The 21,399-nt window shown below is 37.3% G+C and overlaps 2 protein-coding genes across 3 annotated transcripts in view; both read right to left on the reverse strand.

Annotated features, from left to right (window-relative positions):
• The window catches only part of csgalnact1a (chondroitin sulfate N-acetylgalactosaminyltransferase 1a), a 30,686-nt gene extending 25,894 nt beyond the window's left edge, over nt 1-4,792 (reverse strand). The window contains exons 1-2 of one of the 2 annotated variants that reach the window (XM_077623614.1): nt 4,658-4,780; nt 2,681-2,746 (exon numbers count right to left, since the gene is read on the reverse strand). The gene's annotated coding sequence lies outside the window, so the exon portion shown is untranslated. Of the gene's footprint in view, nt 1-2,680; nt 2,747-4,657 lie in introns of both variants that reach the window. The other variant, XM_077623613.1, reaches the window with a different exon arrangement.
• Nucleotides 4,793-8,497: 3,705 nt separating this feature from the next.
• The window catches only part of LOC144090851 (lysosome membrane protein 2-like), a 34,402-nt gene continuing 21,500 nt past the window's right edge, over nt 8,498-21,399 (reverse strand). The window contains exons 7-12 of the mRNA XM_077622717.1: nt 16,313-16,491; nt 14,444-14,562; nt 13,678-13,751; nt 13,548-13,599; nt 12,039-12,191; nt 8,498-10,830 (exon numbers count right to left, since the gene is read on the reverse strand). Coding sequence (XP_077478843.1) covers nt 10,717-10,830; nt 12,039-12,191; nt 13,548-13,599; nt 13,678-13,751; nt 14,444-14,562; nt 16,313-16,491 — 691 coding nt within the window. The 3' untranslated portion in view covers nt 8,498-10,716. The remainder of the gene's footprint in view (nt 10,831-12,038; nt 12,192-13,547; nt 13,600-13,677; nt 13,752-14,443; nt 14,563-16,312; nt 16,492-21,399) is intronic.

A 21,399-nucleotide genomic window follows, 5' to 3' on the forward strand; every position in this document is an offset into this window, starting at 1 on the left:
CATTCAAAATTCATAATCCATCCATAATTCCTGATCTATAGTCTTCCCTCGATTATCGCGACATCACTTATCGCGAATTCACTTTTTCGCGATTTTTGTCTGCTAATAATTCTCAACTCATCTCATTTTCGGACCCGCTTTATCCTCACTAGGGTCATGGGGGGTGCTGGAGCCTATCCCAGCTGACTTCGGGCCAGAGGCGGGGGACACCCTGAATTGGTGGCCAGCCAATCGTAGGGCACAAGGACTAACACAACCATTCACACTCACACTGATACCTGGGGGCAATTTAGAGTGTCCAATCAGCCTATCATGCATGTCTTTGGAATGTGGGAGGAAACCACAGTACCTGGAGAAAACCCACGCAGAACATTCAAAATCCACACAGTTGGACCAACCTGGATTTGAACCCAAAAATGTGAAAATCCACGCTGAAACTCGTAAGCAGAAGCCACTCTTGCTACTTGGACTCAGCATTGAAAAAAAAGATAGTTATAATAGGGGTGACCCTACTTCGCGATTTTTCAAATATTGCGGCCATGTCTGGTCTACATTAACCGCGATATTCGAGGGATTGTCTGTCTTGCTACTGCAACCAAGAAGTTTCCCAAATATGGGATGAAATAAAGTTCCAATCCAATCGGCATCAGGATGAACTATAGTACGCAAAAAACCTTCACAAGACCAAAATACTAATTTAGTTCATGTTCCCTCAAAATATGAATTTGTTCTAATACAACACTGGACCTTGGTATAAAGTGATGAAGAGTATGACAGAGGAAGTAGAGGAAGGTTCTCTTTGATGTGACACGTTGTCCCCTCAGGTGCGCTATCCTCATTAGGGCCCCACTTATGCTGGGAACCTTCCCGTCGAATGACAGGCCATCTGGATGAAAGCCCTTAAGTACACACGCACACTAGTACACACACGCTGCAACGCACACCAAGGACGTAGGCAAGATGCTAATGCCATACTGTTAGATTACTGCCATGCATAATGAAAATTATGAACTGTGTTACATGAGGACAAGAATGTATTGCACGTGAATATATTGTTTTTTTCTTGCAATAATTCATGTTAATATTTTCGATATGAGGTAACTTTCACCTGACAAGATTTGGTTCTAGAGTTGTCCCGATTACATCTGATTTGGAGCATCTGCCGATACCGAGAACCGATCGGACACCTTGGCAGTTAATTACATTTTTTTGTTCCTTTTGACAATACCTTTGTCCATCTTGTTTATTTTGTTGTTTTGTACTCATTAAAAATCTTAAAAACCACAATCTTTTTAGACCACGTGTCAAAGTGGCGGCCCGGGGGCCAAATCTGGCCCACCGCATCATTTTGTGTGGCCCGGGAAAGTAAATCATGAGTGCCGACTTTCTGTTTTAGGATCAAATTAAAATGAAGAGTGTAGATGCATATTACATTTCCTGATTTTCCCCCTTTTGAATCAATAATTGTAATTTTTTAATCTTTTTTTCTGTTTTTAGTTTAAAAAAATCATTTTGTAAAATCTAAAAATATATTTAAAAAAAGCTAAAATAAACAGTTTTAGATCTATAAAAAACTGAATATTCAGGGCTTTTAATCCAGTTCTTTTAATCCATTTATAAAAAAGTCTAAATATTATATGTAAAATGGTCCGGCCCACGTGAAATCAAGTTGACGTTAAAGCGGCCCGCGAAACAACCCAAGTCTGACACCCATGTTTTAGACAATTAAGGCAATATAGATTTTTTTTCCAAAATGGGAAGTCAGGCATTGAGCTATCATGTTTCACTGCCATTGATGATGATAGATGTCCCATTCAATCCAACAAATGATGGCTGCCACTCCCCCAGTCAAATTGAATGGGATGTCTATCACCGTCAACGGCAATCAAAAGGTAAATACTCAAATCGACCAACCGCCGCCACCCCTCCCAGTCAAAATAGCTTGAACATCTCTAAACAGTAACTGGTAGCCAATTAGTTACAACTTAACCACTACTTAAAATTTAAAAAATGCATTCTAATAAACCAATCGTTTTCACTTAATTCCCATTTTCGAAAAATTATGTGATTGGGCTTACTTTCTGATCTCTATGTTTGCATTTTAGAGTTTGGTTTATTTGTGCCTTAAATTACAGCGTGTCATAGCAAAGACTGAAATCAAACAATTAAATCTTGATTAACTGCGATGTTTGCTCAAATTTATCAAACGTGACCCTATTTGGCTGGCTATTGAAATGATTGAAGATAATCAACGTTTTATTCACTCAAAAAACAATAATTCACTATTTTATTCACGGGATTGAGCGTAATTATTTAATCTCGAATGACCTGGTTTTGGTTGTCAAAGACTGCAATATTACGTTTTGGACTACAAGGGCCTGGCGTCCACTTATGATGTGGACATCATGTAAAAAAAATCATTCTTTGTTTTTATAAATAACAATAAAAATGCATGCCTTGCAAGAGTTTGGGTCTTCAGAGATTAAATAACTAGATTTTGTTCTATCACGGAATGTCCATGAAATGCACACGCAGATTTACAGTGCAGAGACACAAACACGCACAAAACGGACACATTAACTGAGCACACAAAGAAATACAAATTAACACACAGTGAAAGCCCCTTCCACACACACACACACACACACATGCATATATACCAGAGTAGAAATGTCCATACAATAAGCGTTGGGATGTCAACTGTTGTGCCACACTAGATGTTGTCAGCAAGCGGGTTCCTGGCTTCCTGAAAGAGTTGCATTATTTGGCAGCTACATTGCACCAGATAAAACGTGAACGTGCTCTTGCGGCAAAAAGACTGAAATAAAATAATTAAATCTAAAAAAAAAATGTAAAAAAAATGAATTTTGAGGGGGTTTTTTTCACTTAAACTGTCTCAAACCATTTGGATCTGAAAATTTGAAAAAAATATAATAAAACCGAGAATGCTTACTTTTTCCCTTTTATTTTGAATGTAAATAAATAAATTGATTAAAACACAGAAGATTAAAAGCTAAAAATAAATATTTAATGTTTTTCCCCTTTTATTAAAAAATAAAATTAAAATAGGATTTGTAAAAGTTCGAATTTCTGTATAGACAGATCATTTTATCATTTCATATCATTAGATTCCTGCCAGGCTCCATTTTTAAATTGTATTGGACATCGATCACATTGCATTAATTCTTATATAAATTAATATAATCAAGAGGTATATTGCAAAAAAATACATGTATGTTTTATACTATATAGTTATATTTACACAAGTAAAGCAAACCTAATTTGTTCACAAGCAAATTTTAACAGCCCTCTTCTACAGCTTTAATGTTAGATGGCTTTGTTCAAATTGGATTTAAAAAAAAATTACATTTGAGGGCCCTATTTTCACTTCATAACACATTTCCGAGGTAAAAAAAAATGTGATTAGGACATCCCTAGTTGTGATATGTTTGTGCCCCATATTTTTGGACAAAACAAATCTAGTTAGAAATGTATAACAAAAATAAGCCTCGTTTGAACTAAATGGAGGAAATGCAACACACAATCTCATAAATCTCTGCACTGACATAAATTTTAAATGGGGCAATTTCATCATGCCAGAGTGAAAATATGTCATCGTGCATCATGTCATTTGTCGCACTTAATCAGTGGTGCGTTTAGCCTTTGTCTGCCTCTTATTGAAAGTCAAGGGAGCCCTAAACAACCTCAAGTGCCATATACTCCACTTTTCAAATATGGGAACAGCCAGTTTCAAATGCCTCATTGTTAGTGAGTGAATGTGCTAAGCAGGATTAGAACCATATTCCCTGATAAAAAAAATACCTCACCATGCTGCATGTGAAGAATGGGACAAAACAATGATGGAAAATGGGAAACAGGAACAATGGAGAGGTTTCATCTCATCTCATTTTCTGAACCGCATTATCCTCACTTGGGTCGCGGGGGGTGCTGGAGCCTATCCTACCTGACTTTGGGCCAGAGGCTGGGGACACCCTGAATTGGTGGCCAGCCAATCGCAGGGCACAAGGAGACAAACACCCATTCATGCTCATACTCACACATAGGGGCAATTTAGAGTGTCCAATCAACCTACCATGCAGGTCTTTGGAATGTGGGAGGAAACCAGAGTACCCGGAAAAAACCCACGCAGGCCTGGGGAGAACATGCAAACTCCACACAGGTGGACATGTGTATGGTTTTATTTTTATCATAAAATGATTAATATCATCATTTAAAAAATAAAATATATCTCTGGTTAGCTTTATTTAATAAATGTTGATTAAAAATTACATTAGGGGAATAATAAACTAGCGTTAAATACAACACACAATTGCAAAGGTGCGCATTAAAGTTGTTCCAACGCCATTGGGCATGTGTATGGTTATATTTTTAATATAATATGATTAATATTTATAATTTTAAAAATAAAATATATCTCTGGTTAGCTTTATTTAATAAATGTTGATTAAAAATTGCATTAGGGGAATAATAAACTAGCGTTAAATACAACACACAATTGCAAAGTTGCGCATTAAAGTTGTGCCTGTTGTGATTATTAAAGTACCATTCTTAGTCCACTGTGACTAAATACATTACTTGAGGCACAAAGTATATTCTTACTGCAAGTTTAAATGGGGTAGTTATCTTCCGGACTTACCTTTCGCCCAGACGTTGGTTGGTCCACTCCGGACCGGGCGGAGGTGCTTCTAATCAGGGTGCTGAGCTCCGGTCTTGCAGCCTCTCCGCCGGTCCTGGACGCACACGAGCCACAGCCGGTAGAGCGAAAGTAAACAAGCATTTGGAAGGCCCCGCCTCCTCCAATCAAAACGTCAGACACCGGAAAAACGTGAATGTCACTTTCAAAGTTAAAGACTTCTAGGATAAAGACGAGGATGATGACTGATTTGTTGCATCAAATATTGATCAATTATTTTTTAAATTGTTTTTAACATTTGAATTAAAAATGTTGTATATTACTCAAATAAAGAAATAATGATAGAAATGAGTGATATTGAATATCTGATATTAATGTTATTAATGAGGCGGCGGGCAGCTTGAGTGGTTGGTGCGTTGGACTCACAGCTCTGGGGTCTTGGGTTCAAATCCAGGTCACGTCCACCTGTGTGGAGTTTGCATGTTCTCCGTGGGCCTGCGTGGGTTTTCTTTAGGTACTCCAGTTTCCTCCCACACTCCAAAAACATGCGGGGTAGGCTGATTGGACTCTGATTGGCTGGCCACCGATTAAGGGTGTCCCCCACCTTTGGGCCGGAGTGAGCTGGGATAGGCTCCAGCACCCCCCGCGACCCTAATGAGGATAAAACGGTTCAGAAAATAAATGAATTAATATTATTAATGATTTTTTTACACAAGCAAATCATGAAAGCTAGGTCCTTTAACAAGCTATTCTTAAAATGTCTTGCTGAATCGGTGGCCAGCCAATCGCAGGGCACAAGAAGCTGGATGACCATTCACACTCACACTCATACCGGGGGGCAATTTAGAGTGTTTAACTAGCCTACCCTGCATGTTTTTGGGATGTGGGAGGAAAGTGGAGTACCCGGAGAAAACCCATGCAAGCCCCTGGAGAACATGTAAACTCCACACTTTGAGGACCAACCTGCAAACTCTCTTGAGGGAATACTATATTTAAAACATAATTTTTCAGTCTACACATGTACCTATATTGAATTGAACTGAATTGAATGGTTTTTAATCGTCATTATACAAGTATAATGAATTCTATAAAGAAACATTTTATCAAATAAAAAGGTGCTCAGCAACTTTCCTCAGTGAAAACCATATTATATTAAGAAGGAAAAAAATAATCAATATTTTTGTAGCACTTATTCTTACTCGGCCTAGGGTCTAATGTGCGCTGGAGTTGCCCCCTGTTGACTTTGTAGCATTTTTTTTCCCAAAGTTGGATGTATTTTGAAAGTGTACAAAGAAATATGGAGCAGTGTCGTGAGCTTGACAGTCTCCATCCAGGTTCTTCAGTTTTTCCCTCCCTCCTGCTCCTACTCACATAAAGACATCCTTGTTAGTGCCTTCAAGACACTGTTGCAGTTGCAGTACACACTACCGCCTTTCATGACAAAGTCAATGACTGACTGCAAACATGTACATAATGATTCACCTTCATTTGAACTGAAGCGTACAATCAGGTCCTCCCCAAAATATTGTTGCCTCGGTGAAAGTTTTCTTTCGAATGAGTGCTATAATTTTTGTGGGTGAGACACTGGTGACCTTTGTTGAGAGCGATAATGGAGGTACTATCTGTTCTATTAAAAAATGCCCTAATTCAGGGGTGTCAAACTCATTTTTTTTGTCACGGGCCACGTCGTAATTTGACTTTCATCTGGAGGGCTGTCTTTTAAGTAGGCTGACGAAATTAATCGATTTATGAATTAGATTAAATTAGATAAGATAACTTTATTCATCCCGTATCCGGGAAATTTCATTGCCACAGTAGCAAGAGGGTGAGAATACAGACACAGGAAAAGATCCTTTAGAAATAAATAGGTAATAAATAAGTAAATAAATAAATAAATGAATGAATAAATATATAAATAAATAAGCGTGTTTCTGAAATATACATACATATATATATATTTATATATATATATATTTATATATATACATATATATACACACACACATACATATACACATCTATATACATACACATTGACAGGTTTCCCAATCGTGCTGATTGATAGATTAATTCGTAGATTTTCTCTTTGAGCCTCTTAATTGCAAATAGTCTCTTGTAGTGGATTTTAAAAATGTATTTTTTTAAAAATTAGAAAATAGGGCAAATATTAAATCTATCATGTTTTAACCTTTTCTTTATTTAAATAGGAAATATATTTTAGTAGATATTTTGTTTTTACAAGTCTGTTTATTTACAGTGGGGAAAAAGGGGGAAAGAGGAAACATTTTAGATATAAAAAATAGACTAAAAGAACTGAATCAAAAGCCCTAAATATTTAGTTAGTTAAAAATTTAAAAGAAAGTCTATTTGAGCTTTTTTTTTTCTTTGTAAGGGAAAACATATTTTAATCATTTGTTTTTCAATTCAAAAGGAAACAAAATATTTTTTAAATTATGACCAAAACTAGTGTAAAACAGAAAATATTTGTATTTATTTAATTTTAGATTTAAAAAAAATATTTTTGATCTAAAAACAACACAAACTGAAAAAAAATACAATTTTGGATTTAAAAAAAATAAAATTATTGATTTAAAAAGGGGAAAACAGGAAATACTCCTTACATAGCTATAATTTTCAATTGAATTTGAACATAAAACAAAAATCGGCACTCATGATTTACTTTCTCGGGCCGCACAAAATGATGCGGCAGGCCAGATTTGGCCCCCGGACCACCATTTTGACACCTGTGCCCTAATTAATCGTTTCAAAGATCAATTGACATCTGAATGCATTTTTACGGAACTTTCCAAAAAGTGACAAAACATCCAAACGTGCCAAATTCATCCCACTAAAACTATTTTTATTTTGTAACACAATAAAAACAAGTCAATAGCTCACCAAAAAGTAAAATAATCATTTAAAAGGATACATATAATGTTAAAACAATAACGATAATGTCATAAAGTACAGTCTGCAATCAATAGTGTGGCATCCATTTTGTGCTTGGCTTTTTGGTTATTTTGAAGATTGTGAAAATAAAATACACACACAAACACAAGTGGCAAAATGATTCATCAGATAATTTTGGATTTAGACTACAGGATGTACTCTCCATGGACCGTTAACATTGTCTAAAGATCTAAGTAATGAATTTACTACAAAAAAAGTTAAAATTAAAAACTGAAAATGGATAAAATTAAACTTCAGTCCTTCAAACATAATCACAAAAACAAGGGATCAGCACAAAGCTCCCTTCATCATCTCAGGAAAATATGTAATTAATCTGAGTATTTTTGAAATGCTATTTTAAACTATGAATGTTCTGAACTACTTTTTCCATGCCAGTTTGGTATGGAGCATAATAATACTGCCCAGAAGAGTTGTGCCATAGCGTATTTTTCTATAAAATACAATGTTTGATATATTGTACAACTTGCATTATTTAAACAAAAAGAAAAAAATGTTATGTACTTCATTCTTAACAACACTTTATAGCATTTGCGCTACTTTTTTAAACAAGTTTTTCTGGAAATTTACAAAAATACACCACATTTAATACTATATGTCAAACAAAATACATGTGTTCAATTCTTCTTCCATTACTCCAAGATGGCAAAGTTATTTAATGCACACTTTCAGTCATGTATGCATGTGATTTTTATTGAAAAAAAAAAAATATATATATATATATATATATATATATATATATATTTGTCATATTGTTTTATGGTGTTTTTTCCCTGTTATACTAATAATTTTAACCAATTTTTAAATTCCAACAAGCCCTAACGTGTCTTTTTTTTTTTACCATGATTAACATTTACTCAAATTTACAATATTGGCTTTATTTTTATTTTTTTAATAGACAGCAAACAAGTTGAATGAATTCATCTACTCTAATTTCTGTTTCAAAACATGATTCTACACAATTAACAGAATTTTTCTTGATTGTTATCCCTATCTGCGACTAATAATTATACAGGAACACAACAATAATATTGGCAAAAACAGGCTGAGCAGTGTTTTAAAAAAGTCCTTTTAGAGTAGGAATTTTTGAAACAATGTTAAAACCCTTGAGAGACGATGTAAGCAAAATTATACGCTTGCAGCATTGAATTCAAATGAAAAACAAAAACAAAACAAAAACACCATTTATGCTGGTAGAAGTGTTTGCACTGGAGGCCGAGGCACTTTTTAAATATAACACTCAATGGTAACAATACAGTAACAATTAGTATGAGCTGTTAAACTATTAAAAATAATAATAATAATAATAATAGTATACTGCATGAACCATCTCTAGTCTGAACATCAGAGCAGAAGTCCCAGTATTTATCCATCTTTGACTTTTTCACAGATATCACAGGGCAAACTGCCTTAGATATTTGTCATAACTCATAAAAAAGTACATTTGTGACAAAATGAATAGATTAAGGCCATTTTTGTTTGGGTGGTTTGCTTTGAAAATTTCGTAATAAACGAAAATAACTTGAAAAAGTTCCAGAAAGAAATGGGCTACAACATTGTCAGGTTAAATTTGACTTACTGTAAACTTTTGAATTCATATTTATGATTCTTCAATATTGAAAATGGAGCCATGAAAATTACTAGTAACTCTTTGAATTTTTCATAACCATAAAAAGCTATAAAAAATGGTCATCGCCGATAATCTTCAAGGTCTGCTGAGAGAAAATTGTTGCACAAAAGTACTGCAACATTGAACAAGCGTGACATTAAATGTTCAAAGGTCAAATTAGCCCCTTTCCCAATTTTTTTTTGTAAATTCTGTCAATTTAAATGACACTGGTTTGACTTGACATACAATAGTTGTGGGACATTGCGTGTCAGGACTCAAATTCGTACATTGTGGAACACTTACTATTTGGTGCCCTAAATATGGATTTTAGGCCTCGTTCAGACTGGCATGCAAAATTTAGATTGAAATTGTATGGCTCTTATGTCGTCTAAACAGTCGCAAAGCACATATAAATCCGATTTTTGCGAGGCTCAGATGCAATGTTCCCTCTAATTTTTTGTTTGTCTGGGCAGAAGGACAACCTCCCTGAGCACACTGAGCACCGGTGTGAGCAACATCATCATTGCTCGCTATGGGCACACACCAGTATCACACCTGCCATAAGCAGGTGCATGTCTACTACACATAAATGATTTGGTAATAATAAAATGTAATGATTAATATCTATGAATGGGTGGCCCGGCGGATGAGTGGTTCGCGCATCGGCCTCACAGCAAAAAAAAAAAAATTGGGATTTTATTTTGTGCGCTCCATATGATTTGCTGTGCGCAGAGAAGACGAGAGTAGTGCGCAATTGCGCAGCTTAGAGGGAACATTGCTCAGATGTGATTTGGACACAAAATAGCGCGAACAGTCACCCGTAAGAAGTGTAAAGCAGTGTAAAAGGGTTAGAAGCAGTAAAAGGGTCTTTCTACATACGGTTTGGATAAAACTACTGGAAGCAGAAAAATGCCTCTTCCATTTCATGCTCCGTTTTGGGTCAATGCCACTCATAAAGAATAGCAGCTTGCAAAAAACTAGTAAAATCTATTTTTTACGTGGCATAAAGGACTTCATTAGCTTTGTCTTTGTCATTTACATAGAACAGTATTGTGGAAAAATGCTTAGTCAGTCTAGCAGACCCAAAGTTCTTCAGTCGGACATTTTCACTATAAACATTCACAAGAGACGAGAAGGACTTTCTTATGTCACGAAATGTACAGCGTTTTTCTTTTGGGAGAGGATTGTGAGCATCTCCAAACACTGTCGCACATCAAAGATGCTTTTAAGGCACAGAAAAATCATTTTGTAACTTGTAGCTGTTGTTTGACTAGATTTTAATACTGATAAGGTGCCCATTTTCCTTCCCTGAATGAGCATTCCAAAAAAGCAGTCCGTGACAGATGTCACAGTCAAATACTATTTGTCAGAATCGCCATTTGGTTGAAATGCAACGAGTTCAATCTATTATTAGTCGGCAGACATTAGGACGAATGAAGGATACAGGCAGATCATTTTCAGTGGCGTTTTCTGGACGAAACCGGCATTAGGTTTGCGCGTCCACCTTGGCCGACAGGCCAATATATGTTCCGTTTTGAGGGTCTTCTTTTTCCTTTTCGTTGACTGGAGAATAAGACGTGTTCTCATCGGCGCTTGCGAGCTGAAGGAAAAGGTAATTTATTTATTATTCAGATTATAAATTGCAACTGAATTTGTCGCACCAGCCAGAAAGTGCACATAAGAGGAAAAAAAAGTCACAGTGAAATGTACATACCGTATTTTCTCGCATATAAGCCGCACCGTTAAAATTGCCCTAAAATCGTTGAATTTTACAATTTCTCGCGTATAAGCAATTTTCACCTCCATATTCATGGTTTTAATAGGGAGTACAAATATATTACTTTGAAAGGAAAATCATCGCACGTGGTATTTCTGTGTTACTGTATGAATCACAACCACATTTTAGGGTCAATATCACAAGGAATTAACTCATCCAGTAATGGTTGTTTTCTTACTGCAAAACAGAAAATAACCAACAAATAGTAAATGTTAATTTGCCGACATCTACTGGTGAAAAAGAGTATAGCAACGCTGTAAGTATTGTGCGCATATAAGCCATAGCCTTGATTCAGTTACAAATACGGCTTATATGCGAGAAAATATGGTAAATCACATTTTCAGCAGGAAATTACTTCTAGGTTCTAATAATAATAATAATAAAATTGCAGACAGCAGTCTGTCAATGTAACATGAACAGTTCTTTTTATAACTATAGCCTAGACAACACAAAATAACAAATAACAGTCCATTCATTTTTTGAACTGCATACCCTCACAAGCTAACCTTGTTAAATTACTCTACACACCTTCATAATTGATTCTTTTTTCCCCATCACTTATGCTCACAACAGTTGCAGGGGTGCTGTAGCCTATCCCAGCTAACTATGGGCACCAGGTGGGGGACATCCTGAATCGGTGGCCAGCCAATCGTAGGGCACAAGGAGACAAACAGACAACCATTGACGCTCACACTCATACCTAGGGACAATTTAGAGTGTTCAACCAGCCTGTCCGTGTTTTAGAATGCGAGGGGAAACCAGAGTACCCGGAGAAGACCCACGCAAAGCCCGGGGAGAACATGCAAACTCTTCACATTGAGAAACGACCCGGGATCGAACCCTTGACCCAAGAACTGAGGCCGGCGCGCTAATCACTCATCCACTGAGCCACCCGCAGGTAAAAGTATGTGGAAATCGGAGTAAAAATCAAGCTATAGAAAAAAAACGTGACTCAGTCCGAAAAATACGGCATTTGCCGGTAATAAATAGTTAGAAAAATGTCAGCCAAATGACGGTCTTGCTCGTCCTACCTTCTGCTTGCGTTCACGAATCAGCAAAAGGATGAGGATCAGCAACATGATGCCACCAAGAGCGACGAAAATGAGCGGGAAGTTGGACACCACAGTGACGATCGTCAGCAATTTGTGGACCCTCGCTGCCGAAGTTTCGTCCATAACCACACTCTGTCGAGAAAATCCCAAACGCGCTTTAATTAGTCCAACCGTCAAGGCTGGGGGGAGAGCTTGGGGTGCTGGCAAATGTATATTTAACACTGAAAGATCAACTAAATGATCTGCAGATCATCTTACATTTGTTTTAAACTAGACCTGGGCGATGAAAAAAAACGATAGTTATCGTCAAATAATTTTTTGTCAACAATAAACAAAAACATTAAATAAAATTCAATAAATTAAACTGCAATTACACCACCCGAAGAGCAAAAAAATGGGGACCAATGTTCTTATAAATACCTATGCACAAAAAGCAGCCTTATTGAAATTCCTTAAACCATTTTAATCCACTGTCCTCAATTCTTTTCTTACCCGATATCAAGAAGTCTCCCCATTTTATGCAAATGTTATGAAATCCTTGCAAAAATCTAAAACTTGTTAACTTGGGTTAAAATGTGTTAAGTTCATCCAACTTTTAAAATATATTTTTTTAACAGGACACGTGAGGTAAATTGACATTGTTTCTTTTTCTGAGGCTGAAAATAGTCTGCTTGCCAATGGTGATGATGTCTTCACTTGATTAATTTATTTATTTCATATAGCACAGCAATTTGTGAACATTTCTGCAGGTTTTATTCTTCATTACTTTTCAGTGTAAATGCACAACAAAACAAAAAACATTTTTAAAATCTTCATATTCTCTTTTCTTTTAAGGTAAGGTAACGTAGTTGAAGAACGAGTCATTTATTTACTTATTCACAGAAGTTTGAAGTTTCAAATTTGAAAGAAAAGAGATAGTTATCATGATAATTATCGAAATCGACTGATATTATTTTTTAATCGTGATATTTTTTAATCATAATCGCCATTTTTGGCCTATTTCATACTTTTCTTGCACTCAACCACGCCGTCTATATATATATATATATATATATATATATATATATATATATATATATATATATATATATATATATATATATATATATACACACATATACATATATATACACACACACATATATATATATATACACACACATATATATATATACACACACACACATATATATATATATATATATATATAGAGAGAGAGAGAGAGAGATTTAAATTAATATTGATTTAAAAATAATCTAATTAATACATTTAAATACTTTCTGCTTTCTTAGGCCAAAAATTCTGCTTTTTTAGGGCAAAAATTAAACAGACCAAGCACTTAAAAAACCAAAATGAAACAAGATGACATTTCAGTGAAAGGTTACACCCCTAATGAACACATTCCAAGCTAACATTGACATGTGTATCTTTCCTAGAGACTTAAAATATTTGCTAGTTCTTCTGTATCAGTTTTTACAAGTCTCTCACCTCATTCAGGAACATGACTGGGAATATAGTGTCATTGATATTTCTGGTTTTCCTGTTCGAGATGGGAGAAACACATTTTGGAATCAGATGAACAACATCTATACCTAGACACTTATGCATGCAGACTTACGGGAATCCAGAAATTCTATTCATTAAGATGTTGATTTGGGCTCTCTTGTTTGCACGTACAATTATGCCAGTGGTCTGTAAATGAAAAATATAATTTCACCTTTCATCCATCCTTTTACATTGTGAAAATAACTCTGGGGGCAGCACACTTTTTTATGGTTTTGGGTCTGAAACCTGTTTTTAAGTGCGATATCAAAAATCTCAATTTTTCTCTGTCATGTCAGGTTTCTGAAGTTTTGGACCCCTCTTATGTTAACTAAGAAAAACCCATTTTTAAATAGAAATTTTCAAATATTGAGATACATTGAAATATGAATGCGACAGGCATGCCTGCAGAGATGTGTACCACTATCATGTGTTTACAAAATATATGGCTAGTAATGTGTAAGTAGTAACAATATAAAAAAAACTTTAGAGAAAAAAGGAAACCTAAGATTAATTGTCAATTCCACACCCCAAATTTGTTGAAAACAGCACTCAGACTTTATTTATTCATTCTTCATTCCCAGTTTAATCAAACTGATGAAGACTGCACTTTCACCTGTACGCCACTAGATAGCGCTAAACTGCAATTGCAGAAAATACCAGCACAAAGAAATAAGATATGCACAGTAAACTATACTGTGAATATCTTATTTTTGGTGCTGGTAATTCCTACAATTGCAGTACAGCACCATACCCATACTGAGTATGATAAAACTGAGATTTGGAATACGTACATGCATTATAGATACTCATATGTCAAGACAATACTTAATTTTTCTTACTGGGTTTAGGTCAAGGTAGGTTTGATGGTGAATTCGTTCAGGGGACATTCCTTCAATAGCAGCTGCATATTTGGACTCGGCGAGGTAGAAATGTGGAAAAGAGGCCACGACTGGAGCACCTAGAACAGAAAAAGCATTAATTCATAATTAAAAAGCATCAGAAAAGCCCTTTTATGCCAAATAGCCTGTAAACAAACTTTTATGACAATACGTTGCCGGTTAGCTTTGAACATTACAAATTGAGATGTTCAATCTAGCATGATTATTCTAGTTTTACATATGGTACACACAATACTAAACATATTTTAAAAAAGCCTCACAGTGGGATACACATTTACTAGTATTGAAATATATATTTTGACCAAAATTGTTTTAAACTAAGAACATTCAAAAGGACTAAATAAACAAAAATACTACACCCCCCATAAAATTATCCAGACAGTTTTTGTATTTGACAATACACAAATATCTAAAAGTGTGTGACCTTGCAGGATGAACAAGATAAGCGAAGACGACTGTACCAGGTTTAAGATTGTATCTGATGGCTGCTTCCGAAAAACAACAGACCTGGCCGGGGTCATATGAGAAACAATAGCTCGATAAGTGGATTCTAATGCTACTGTAGAATTAGTGATATCCACATGTATAATCACGGTACTCCTGCTCAGTTCCTTCCACTTATTGTCAACGAGGGACATTGTATCGCAATGATAGCCCAATGAGCTGGGGGGGTCATGCTCAAAACACGACAAAGACTGAAGCAAACCTGGCTGGGCTCCACCGCTGAACAAGAAAACGTGCGCCATTACACAAACTCGAGCGGCATTGCGCATACCGTACTGTATGTCTGCCAGGGGCATGACTATGTACTTGCTTGTAAAGTGGGGCAGGGGTGAGTGTTTTCCTGCTCCTGAGCCAGAGGACAGTCACAAAGGTTACTGTAGTGCATGCCTTCATTTTGCTGGATTGTGCCACCATCAACTCAGGGGGTTGCTTGACTGTAATCAATAGATTGGACTTAACTGAGTCGTAATTTTATTTGCAAAATAAACCCCAAAAAGCACAAAACACAGTTTTAAACCCATTTCGCTGTTGGCCAGGAAGCCAGAATCAGTTACCAGTTGTCATGTACAGTGAATCCCCAAGTTATGGGGTCCCTACTTCATGTTTTTTCATGTTACAAAGTGGAATGAGAAGTTTTTCCGTCCCCTTTTTACAGATTTTTTTCCCGTCAACAAGAATTTCTCTCATGTGGCAAAAAAGTTCCAAAATTCAAACATGGCGGTCGGTGTGCGTCATGGAGTTACTGGTCTGTTATTGGTCGCTGTCACTAAGATGGCCGAAATCCCTCACTGAGAGAGAATGCTGCCTCTCTCTCTCTCTCTTTTTCGCTCGTTCAGTTCAAAATCTCGCTAATTCTTTAACTACAACAAAAAAAATTCTATTGCCCGCCATATGCCAATTTCGCCTTACGATCCCAACTTCGGAACGGGTTAATGTCGTACCTCGGGGGCCGGCCACTGAAAATTGATAGTGTCGGAACAAGCTGTGAGCTGAGTGGGTTTTACACATAGAAGTGGACCAGTTGATCAAATGACCCTCCCAATCAAAATGAATTGGACGTCTGTCGTCGCCAATAGCAGCGAATGAGTGAACATTTAAAAATGTAAATGAACACCGTATTTTTTTTTAGTATAACGGGCCAATTTCAGGTTGGATCGGGTACATGCTTAGCTGGTAAACTTGTCATTAATTTAGGGGGTTACCATACAGTTTAAATCCAAATTTACTTACTTTTAAAAGCAAAATGATCTATCATAGTTTAACACCCACAACGAAACAATCCTAAATGATGAATCGAGTGTTTACCTTTCCGACAAGGACTAACTTTGAGGAGGCCTGTTCCCAGGCACTCCTTCGGAGTGACACAGAAACCCTCGTTGGCTGGATTCTCCTCTTTGCTGGCCAGGACAGAACGTGGCGGCGTGAAGCGGTATGCAGGGATACCTCTCACCTCCACATCCTTTTCAAACTCCATGTAAATTGACCTATATGGCCATTAACAAAAAAACATTTAGATTTTTTTTATTCTTGTACATGTTGATACAGTCGGACCTCTACTTACGAAATTATTGGTTCCAGAACTTTTTTCGTAACTTGAAAATCTCGTAAGTAGAGGTGTACTTTATATGTAAATTCTTTAATCCATCCCACGGTCCTCACAAAACTACCAACTAAACCTTTTGAAACTGGTCAAAGTGACCCAATTTTGTATGATTGATGTGAGGAAACACAAAAATGAGAGAAAATTATAAGGAAATGATTTATTAATATAAATAAAGCATATGAAAATGTGCCCTGCGCCACTGAAATAGTTCCCTCCGTTGCCGTAATAATGGGATCTGATACCCAAGTTTGTCCGCCAGATGGTGGCAAGAGCTTGTTCTAACATATCTCGAGTCACTCATTTGCATATAAAAAAATTGTAACCTGGAAATGTTGTACCTAGAGGTATTCGTAAGTAGAGGTATGACTGTATTTGGAGAAAAAAAATTGGACACCCCTGATTAGGGATACTACAACATATCGAAATTGTGATATATCGTGAGACTTTGGGTCCCAAAAGATTAGTGATATTCTCCCGCCAAGAATGGATGTATTTTTTTTAAACAGGTGTCACTCTTTCAGAAAAAGAAATCAACAAGTTGTTATCAAATAATTCAACTAGAATATTGGCTATGTTAACTTATTGGCTGCCACTAACTGCACTAGACAGCCAACTGCCTTTAACTGGAAGCGAGCGAATTCAGTCCAAGTGAGTTGGACCCTAACTTACTGGGTGCCATTGACATCCATAGATTTCCAATCCGTTTCAATTTGAAGGGTTGGCAGTAAAATGATCAAATGGTTGCTTTTTTAACTTTGATGCCATTGGCGCCAGAGTTTTTAGGTTATTATTTACTTTTAATTTTAATGGCAGTGAAAGTATGGCTGTTGTGAATAATTGACAAGTGATTAGCAAATTATTTAGACATTGTTGACTTCCAAAATTTCCAAATGTCTGTGCTTCTTAGGAGTATTTAAAAAAGTGGTTGAATGAATGAATGAATGAATATTCCACTAGAGGGGTGTCAAACATGCAGCCTGCAGACCGTAAGTGGGCCGTTAGAGGTTGTTAATTTGCCCCCCTTCAGTCAAAACAATGCTTTCAATGACAGGCAATGAGGAAACTTAAAAGTTCCCAAGACCAACGAAACTAATCCTGAAAAGCCCAAAAATCAAATGAATGAGGAGCGTCCCGGAAAGTCCCTCAAAATCAGATGGAAATTATCCAAAATTGGCCATAAGTACCCTAAAATATGAAAGTGACAAAAAGTGATACAAGATTAACTCATTGTCTACTATTGACAATGATAGAACTCTACTTTACTGAAACTGGCTGTGGATGTTCATCTTTCATTGCCATTTCCAAAGCAAATTGACTGGGAGGGGCGCCCCAGTTAAAATGGATTAGACGTCTAGCACTATCAATGGCGGCAAGTACATAAGTAAACTTTTTGGGCCAAAAATAAACTGGTTTAGGCCACATGAAATTTAGTTGGCATGAATGTGGCCCGCGAAACAATCTGAGTTTGACACCACTGTTCTAATACTACGATTACACTTTGTGCTTGACCCTTTAGGGGGCCCCACAGCGAATCAACTTTTTCCACTTGACCCTGTCCTTTGTATAATCCTCCCCTATACCAGCCACTTTCATGTCCTCCCTCACTACATATCCATGTATCTTCTCCTAAATGGACCTCTCATCTTCTTCCCTGGCAGTTCCATTGTCAACATCTTTTCCCAATGACTTCTCCTCTGGACATGTCCAAAGCAACCAAGTCTGCTCTCTCTGACCTTGTCTCTGAAACGCCTAAACTTCACTGTTCCTCTTATTGTCTAATTTCTAATCTTATCCAACCAATCAGTCCTATGGAGATCCTGAGCCCTTTCATCCTCGCTACTTCTAGCTCTATTTCCTGTCTTTTCCTCAGAGCTACTGTCTCTGAGATTTACACATATCATAGCTGGCCTCAAGACTGTCATGTAAAACTATCTTTCCCTTCATCGTTGTTGACACTCCGATCACATAACACACCTGATACTTTCCTCAAGGTCTTCCAACCTGCCTTCACTTCTTCTGTCACTCATGGTTACTTAAAGTCCTCCACCTTGTCGACATCTACTCATTATAACTTCACTGTTACCCCTCATTTATACACACTTATTCCCCTCTTTTCCACAGCAGACCTTCACTCTCCTCTCACTACAGATCACAACATCTGCAAACCTCATATTCCAAAGAGCTTCCTGTCTTGCCTCATCTGCGAGTCTATCCATCACCACAGCAAACAAAAAGGGGCTTGATGTTGATCCCTGGTGGAATCCCACCTCAACACAAAACTCTCTTCTCACTCCTACTGCACACTTCACAGCTGTAGTACTGTCAAACATGTCCTGAACTACTCTGACATATATCTCTGCTACTCCAGACTTCCTATTGCAGTATCAGTTCCTCTCTGGGTACTCTCCCAAAGACAAATGGAAAACTGAAAATGAGGGAAAACTCCAGAGCATTGGAAATAAATCTCTGATCACGTGCTCTCAAAGTCCACATCAGTGTCATTATGATGAGCCATGAGAGAGTTACAGTATCCTGAACCATTCCCAGGCTATCCCGAAACTTCCCAGTCAGAACAAAGAGTCCATACAGTGTTTTCTCGTTTGCAACAATACTGCAGCGCCCTTTCCCTTGACCTCTATGAGACACACCACACACACACGCACACCCTTTCACACAAAAACCTTCTGGACATACTTTCAAGACAAGCTTTTGTGAAATGATTCTGAGGAAATATATCGTAAGCAGGTTTAAGAGACATAGCCAAAAGAGAAACCTGGCAGTACATTTAACGTTTGACTTGATGTTCTGCTTTATAAAAAAATAAATGGCCGCAATGGGGAAAGATTCATAGACAGTACCACCAAACTACAAGTCAGCTATTTAACTACAAGCACCTGTCTGCACTTCATCAACATATTGAGGATTTGCAATTCAGCTGTCAGGAAGAAGGCCAAAGTGTTACAAAAAAACACCATGCAAAGGTTTTAAAACAGGGGTGTCCAAACTTTTTTTCTCCGAGGAAACATCAAACATATGAGGGCAGACATAAAACTGTTTAACCCCCTCTAGTGTTAAAGATGAGGAATGCAGCAGATTGTAGGCAGAATTTAAGCTTAATTTGTGGGCCATATTCAATTTTTTTTTTCTAATTTGATGCGGGTCACTCAAAACTTGTGTAGCAATCTGCAGGACACAATCTGTATCCGAACTTTGCAAAATGTGTCCGTGCCAACACTAATGACGTTAAAAGTTAGAGGAAACAGAGGAGGTCAAGTTCCTTTTTTACTACACATGACACAACCCACTTGCCAAAATACATTTGGTAAGTGGGTGAAAGTGTTTTGTAAACATGTTGAATAGGGGGGGCGGGTGAAAGAGACGCACCCAGACTGGGCCAAAGGTAAAACGTTAACAGATTCTTTCCACATGTCACAAAAAGTTTTTTTTAGGTCAAGGTTAACCACCAAATTAAAAGATGTGCATCAGTGAGCACAAAGCACGGGCACGATTTTAGTGTTCACCCTTGTTACAATTGGAGGTTAATTGCACACCCTAAAATAATTTTTTTAATTCACATTGAAGGGAAATTTTTAAACTTATCTGCTCCATTTTTTTATATATATATCGAAAATACAAAATATAGCAATTTCTAAATGGGAATTCTTTTTCAAGGACCTTGTTTTATTAACAATCTCATCTCATCTCATTTTCTGAACCGCTTTATCCTCATCAGGGTTGCGTGGGGTGCTGGGGCCTATCCCAGCAGACTCCCGGTCAGAGGCAGGGGACACACTGAATCGGTGACCAGCCGATCGCAGGGCACAAGAAGACGGACAACCATGCACACTCACACAACTAGGGGCAATTTAGAGTCTCCAATCAGCCTACCATTCATGTTTTTGGAATGAGGGAGGAAACCGGAGTATCCGGAGGAAACCCATGCAGGCCCGTAGAGATCATGCAAACTCCACACAGGTGGAGCGACTTGGACTTGAACCAAAGACCTCAGAGCTGTGAGGCCAACGCACTAACCACTCGCGCCACCAGGCCACCTTTATTAACAATAATTATCATATACTTGAGTGGTTGGCGCGTCGGCCTCACAGCTCAGGGGTCCTGGGTTCAAATCCAGGTCATGTCCATCTGTGTGGAGTTTGCATGTTCTCCCCGGGCCTGCGTGGGTTTCCTTCGGATACTCCGGTTTCCTCCCACATTCCAAAAACATGCATGGTAGGTTGATTGGATACTCTAAATTGCCCCTAGGTATGAGTGTGAGAGTGAATGGTTGTCCGTCTCCTTGTGCCATGTGAATGGCTGGCCACCATTTCAGGGTGTCCCCTCCCTGCCTCTGGCCCGGAGTCAGCTGGGATGGGCTCCAGCACCCCCCATGACCCTAATGAGGATAAACCGGTTCAGAAAATGAGATGAGATGAGCTTATTATTTTCAAATAAAAGCTTGACCTTTGGGTTGGAAGGGTTTGTTGCAATTCCATGTATTTCAAGGGGAAAATGTCATCACATGTAATGTGATGTATGTTGAAGTATGTCAAAGTTTAGCCTGAGTTATTAGTGGTGAGTCAGCAGCCACCCAATCAGCACCAAGAAAAAAGGAGAAAAAGTATGTTGATACTAAGGTTCTAACAATTAATCAATGTGAATAAATATGATTTTTTTTTATGGAGGACTAAATTAAAAGTGGATCAAAATACAAAATGATTAAAATTGAAGATGAATTGTCCATTTTTTTTTTTTATCAAAGGCCATTAGATCAAATTGTTGCAGATAAAAC

The sequence above is a fragment of the Stigmatopora argus genome, chromosome 16, assembly GCF_051989625.1.
Source record: "Stigmatopora argus isolate UIUO_Sarg chromosome 16, RoL_Sarg_1.0, whole genome shotgun sequence".
Lineage (NCBI taxonomy): Eukaryota > Metazoa > Chordata > Actinopteri > Syngnathiformes > Syngnathidae > Stigmatopora > Stigmatopora argus.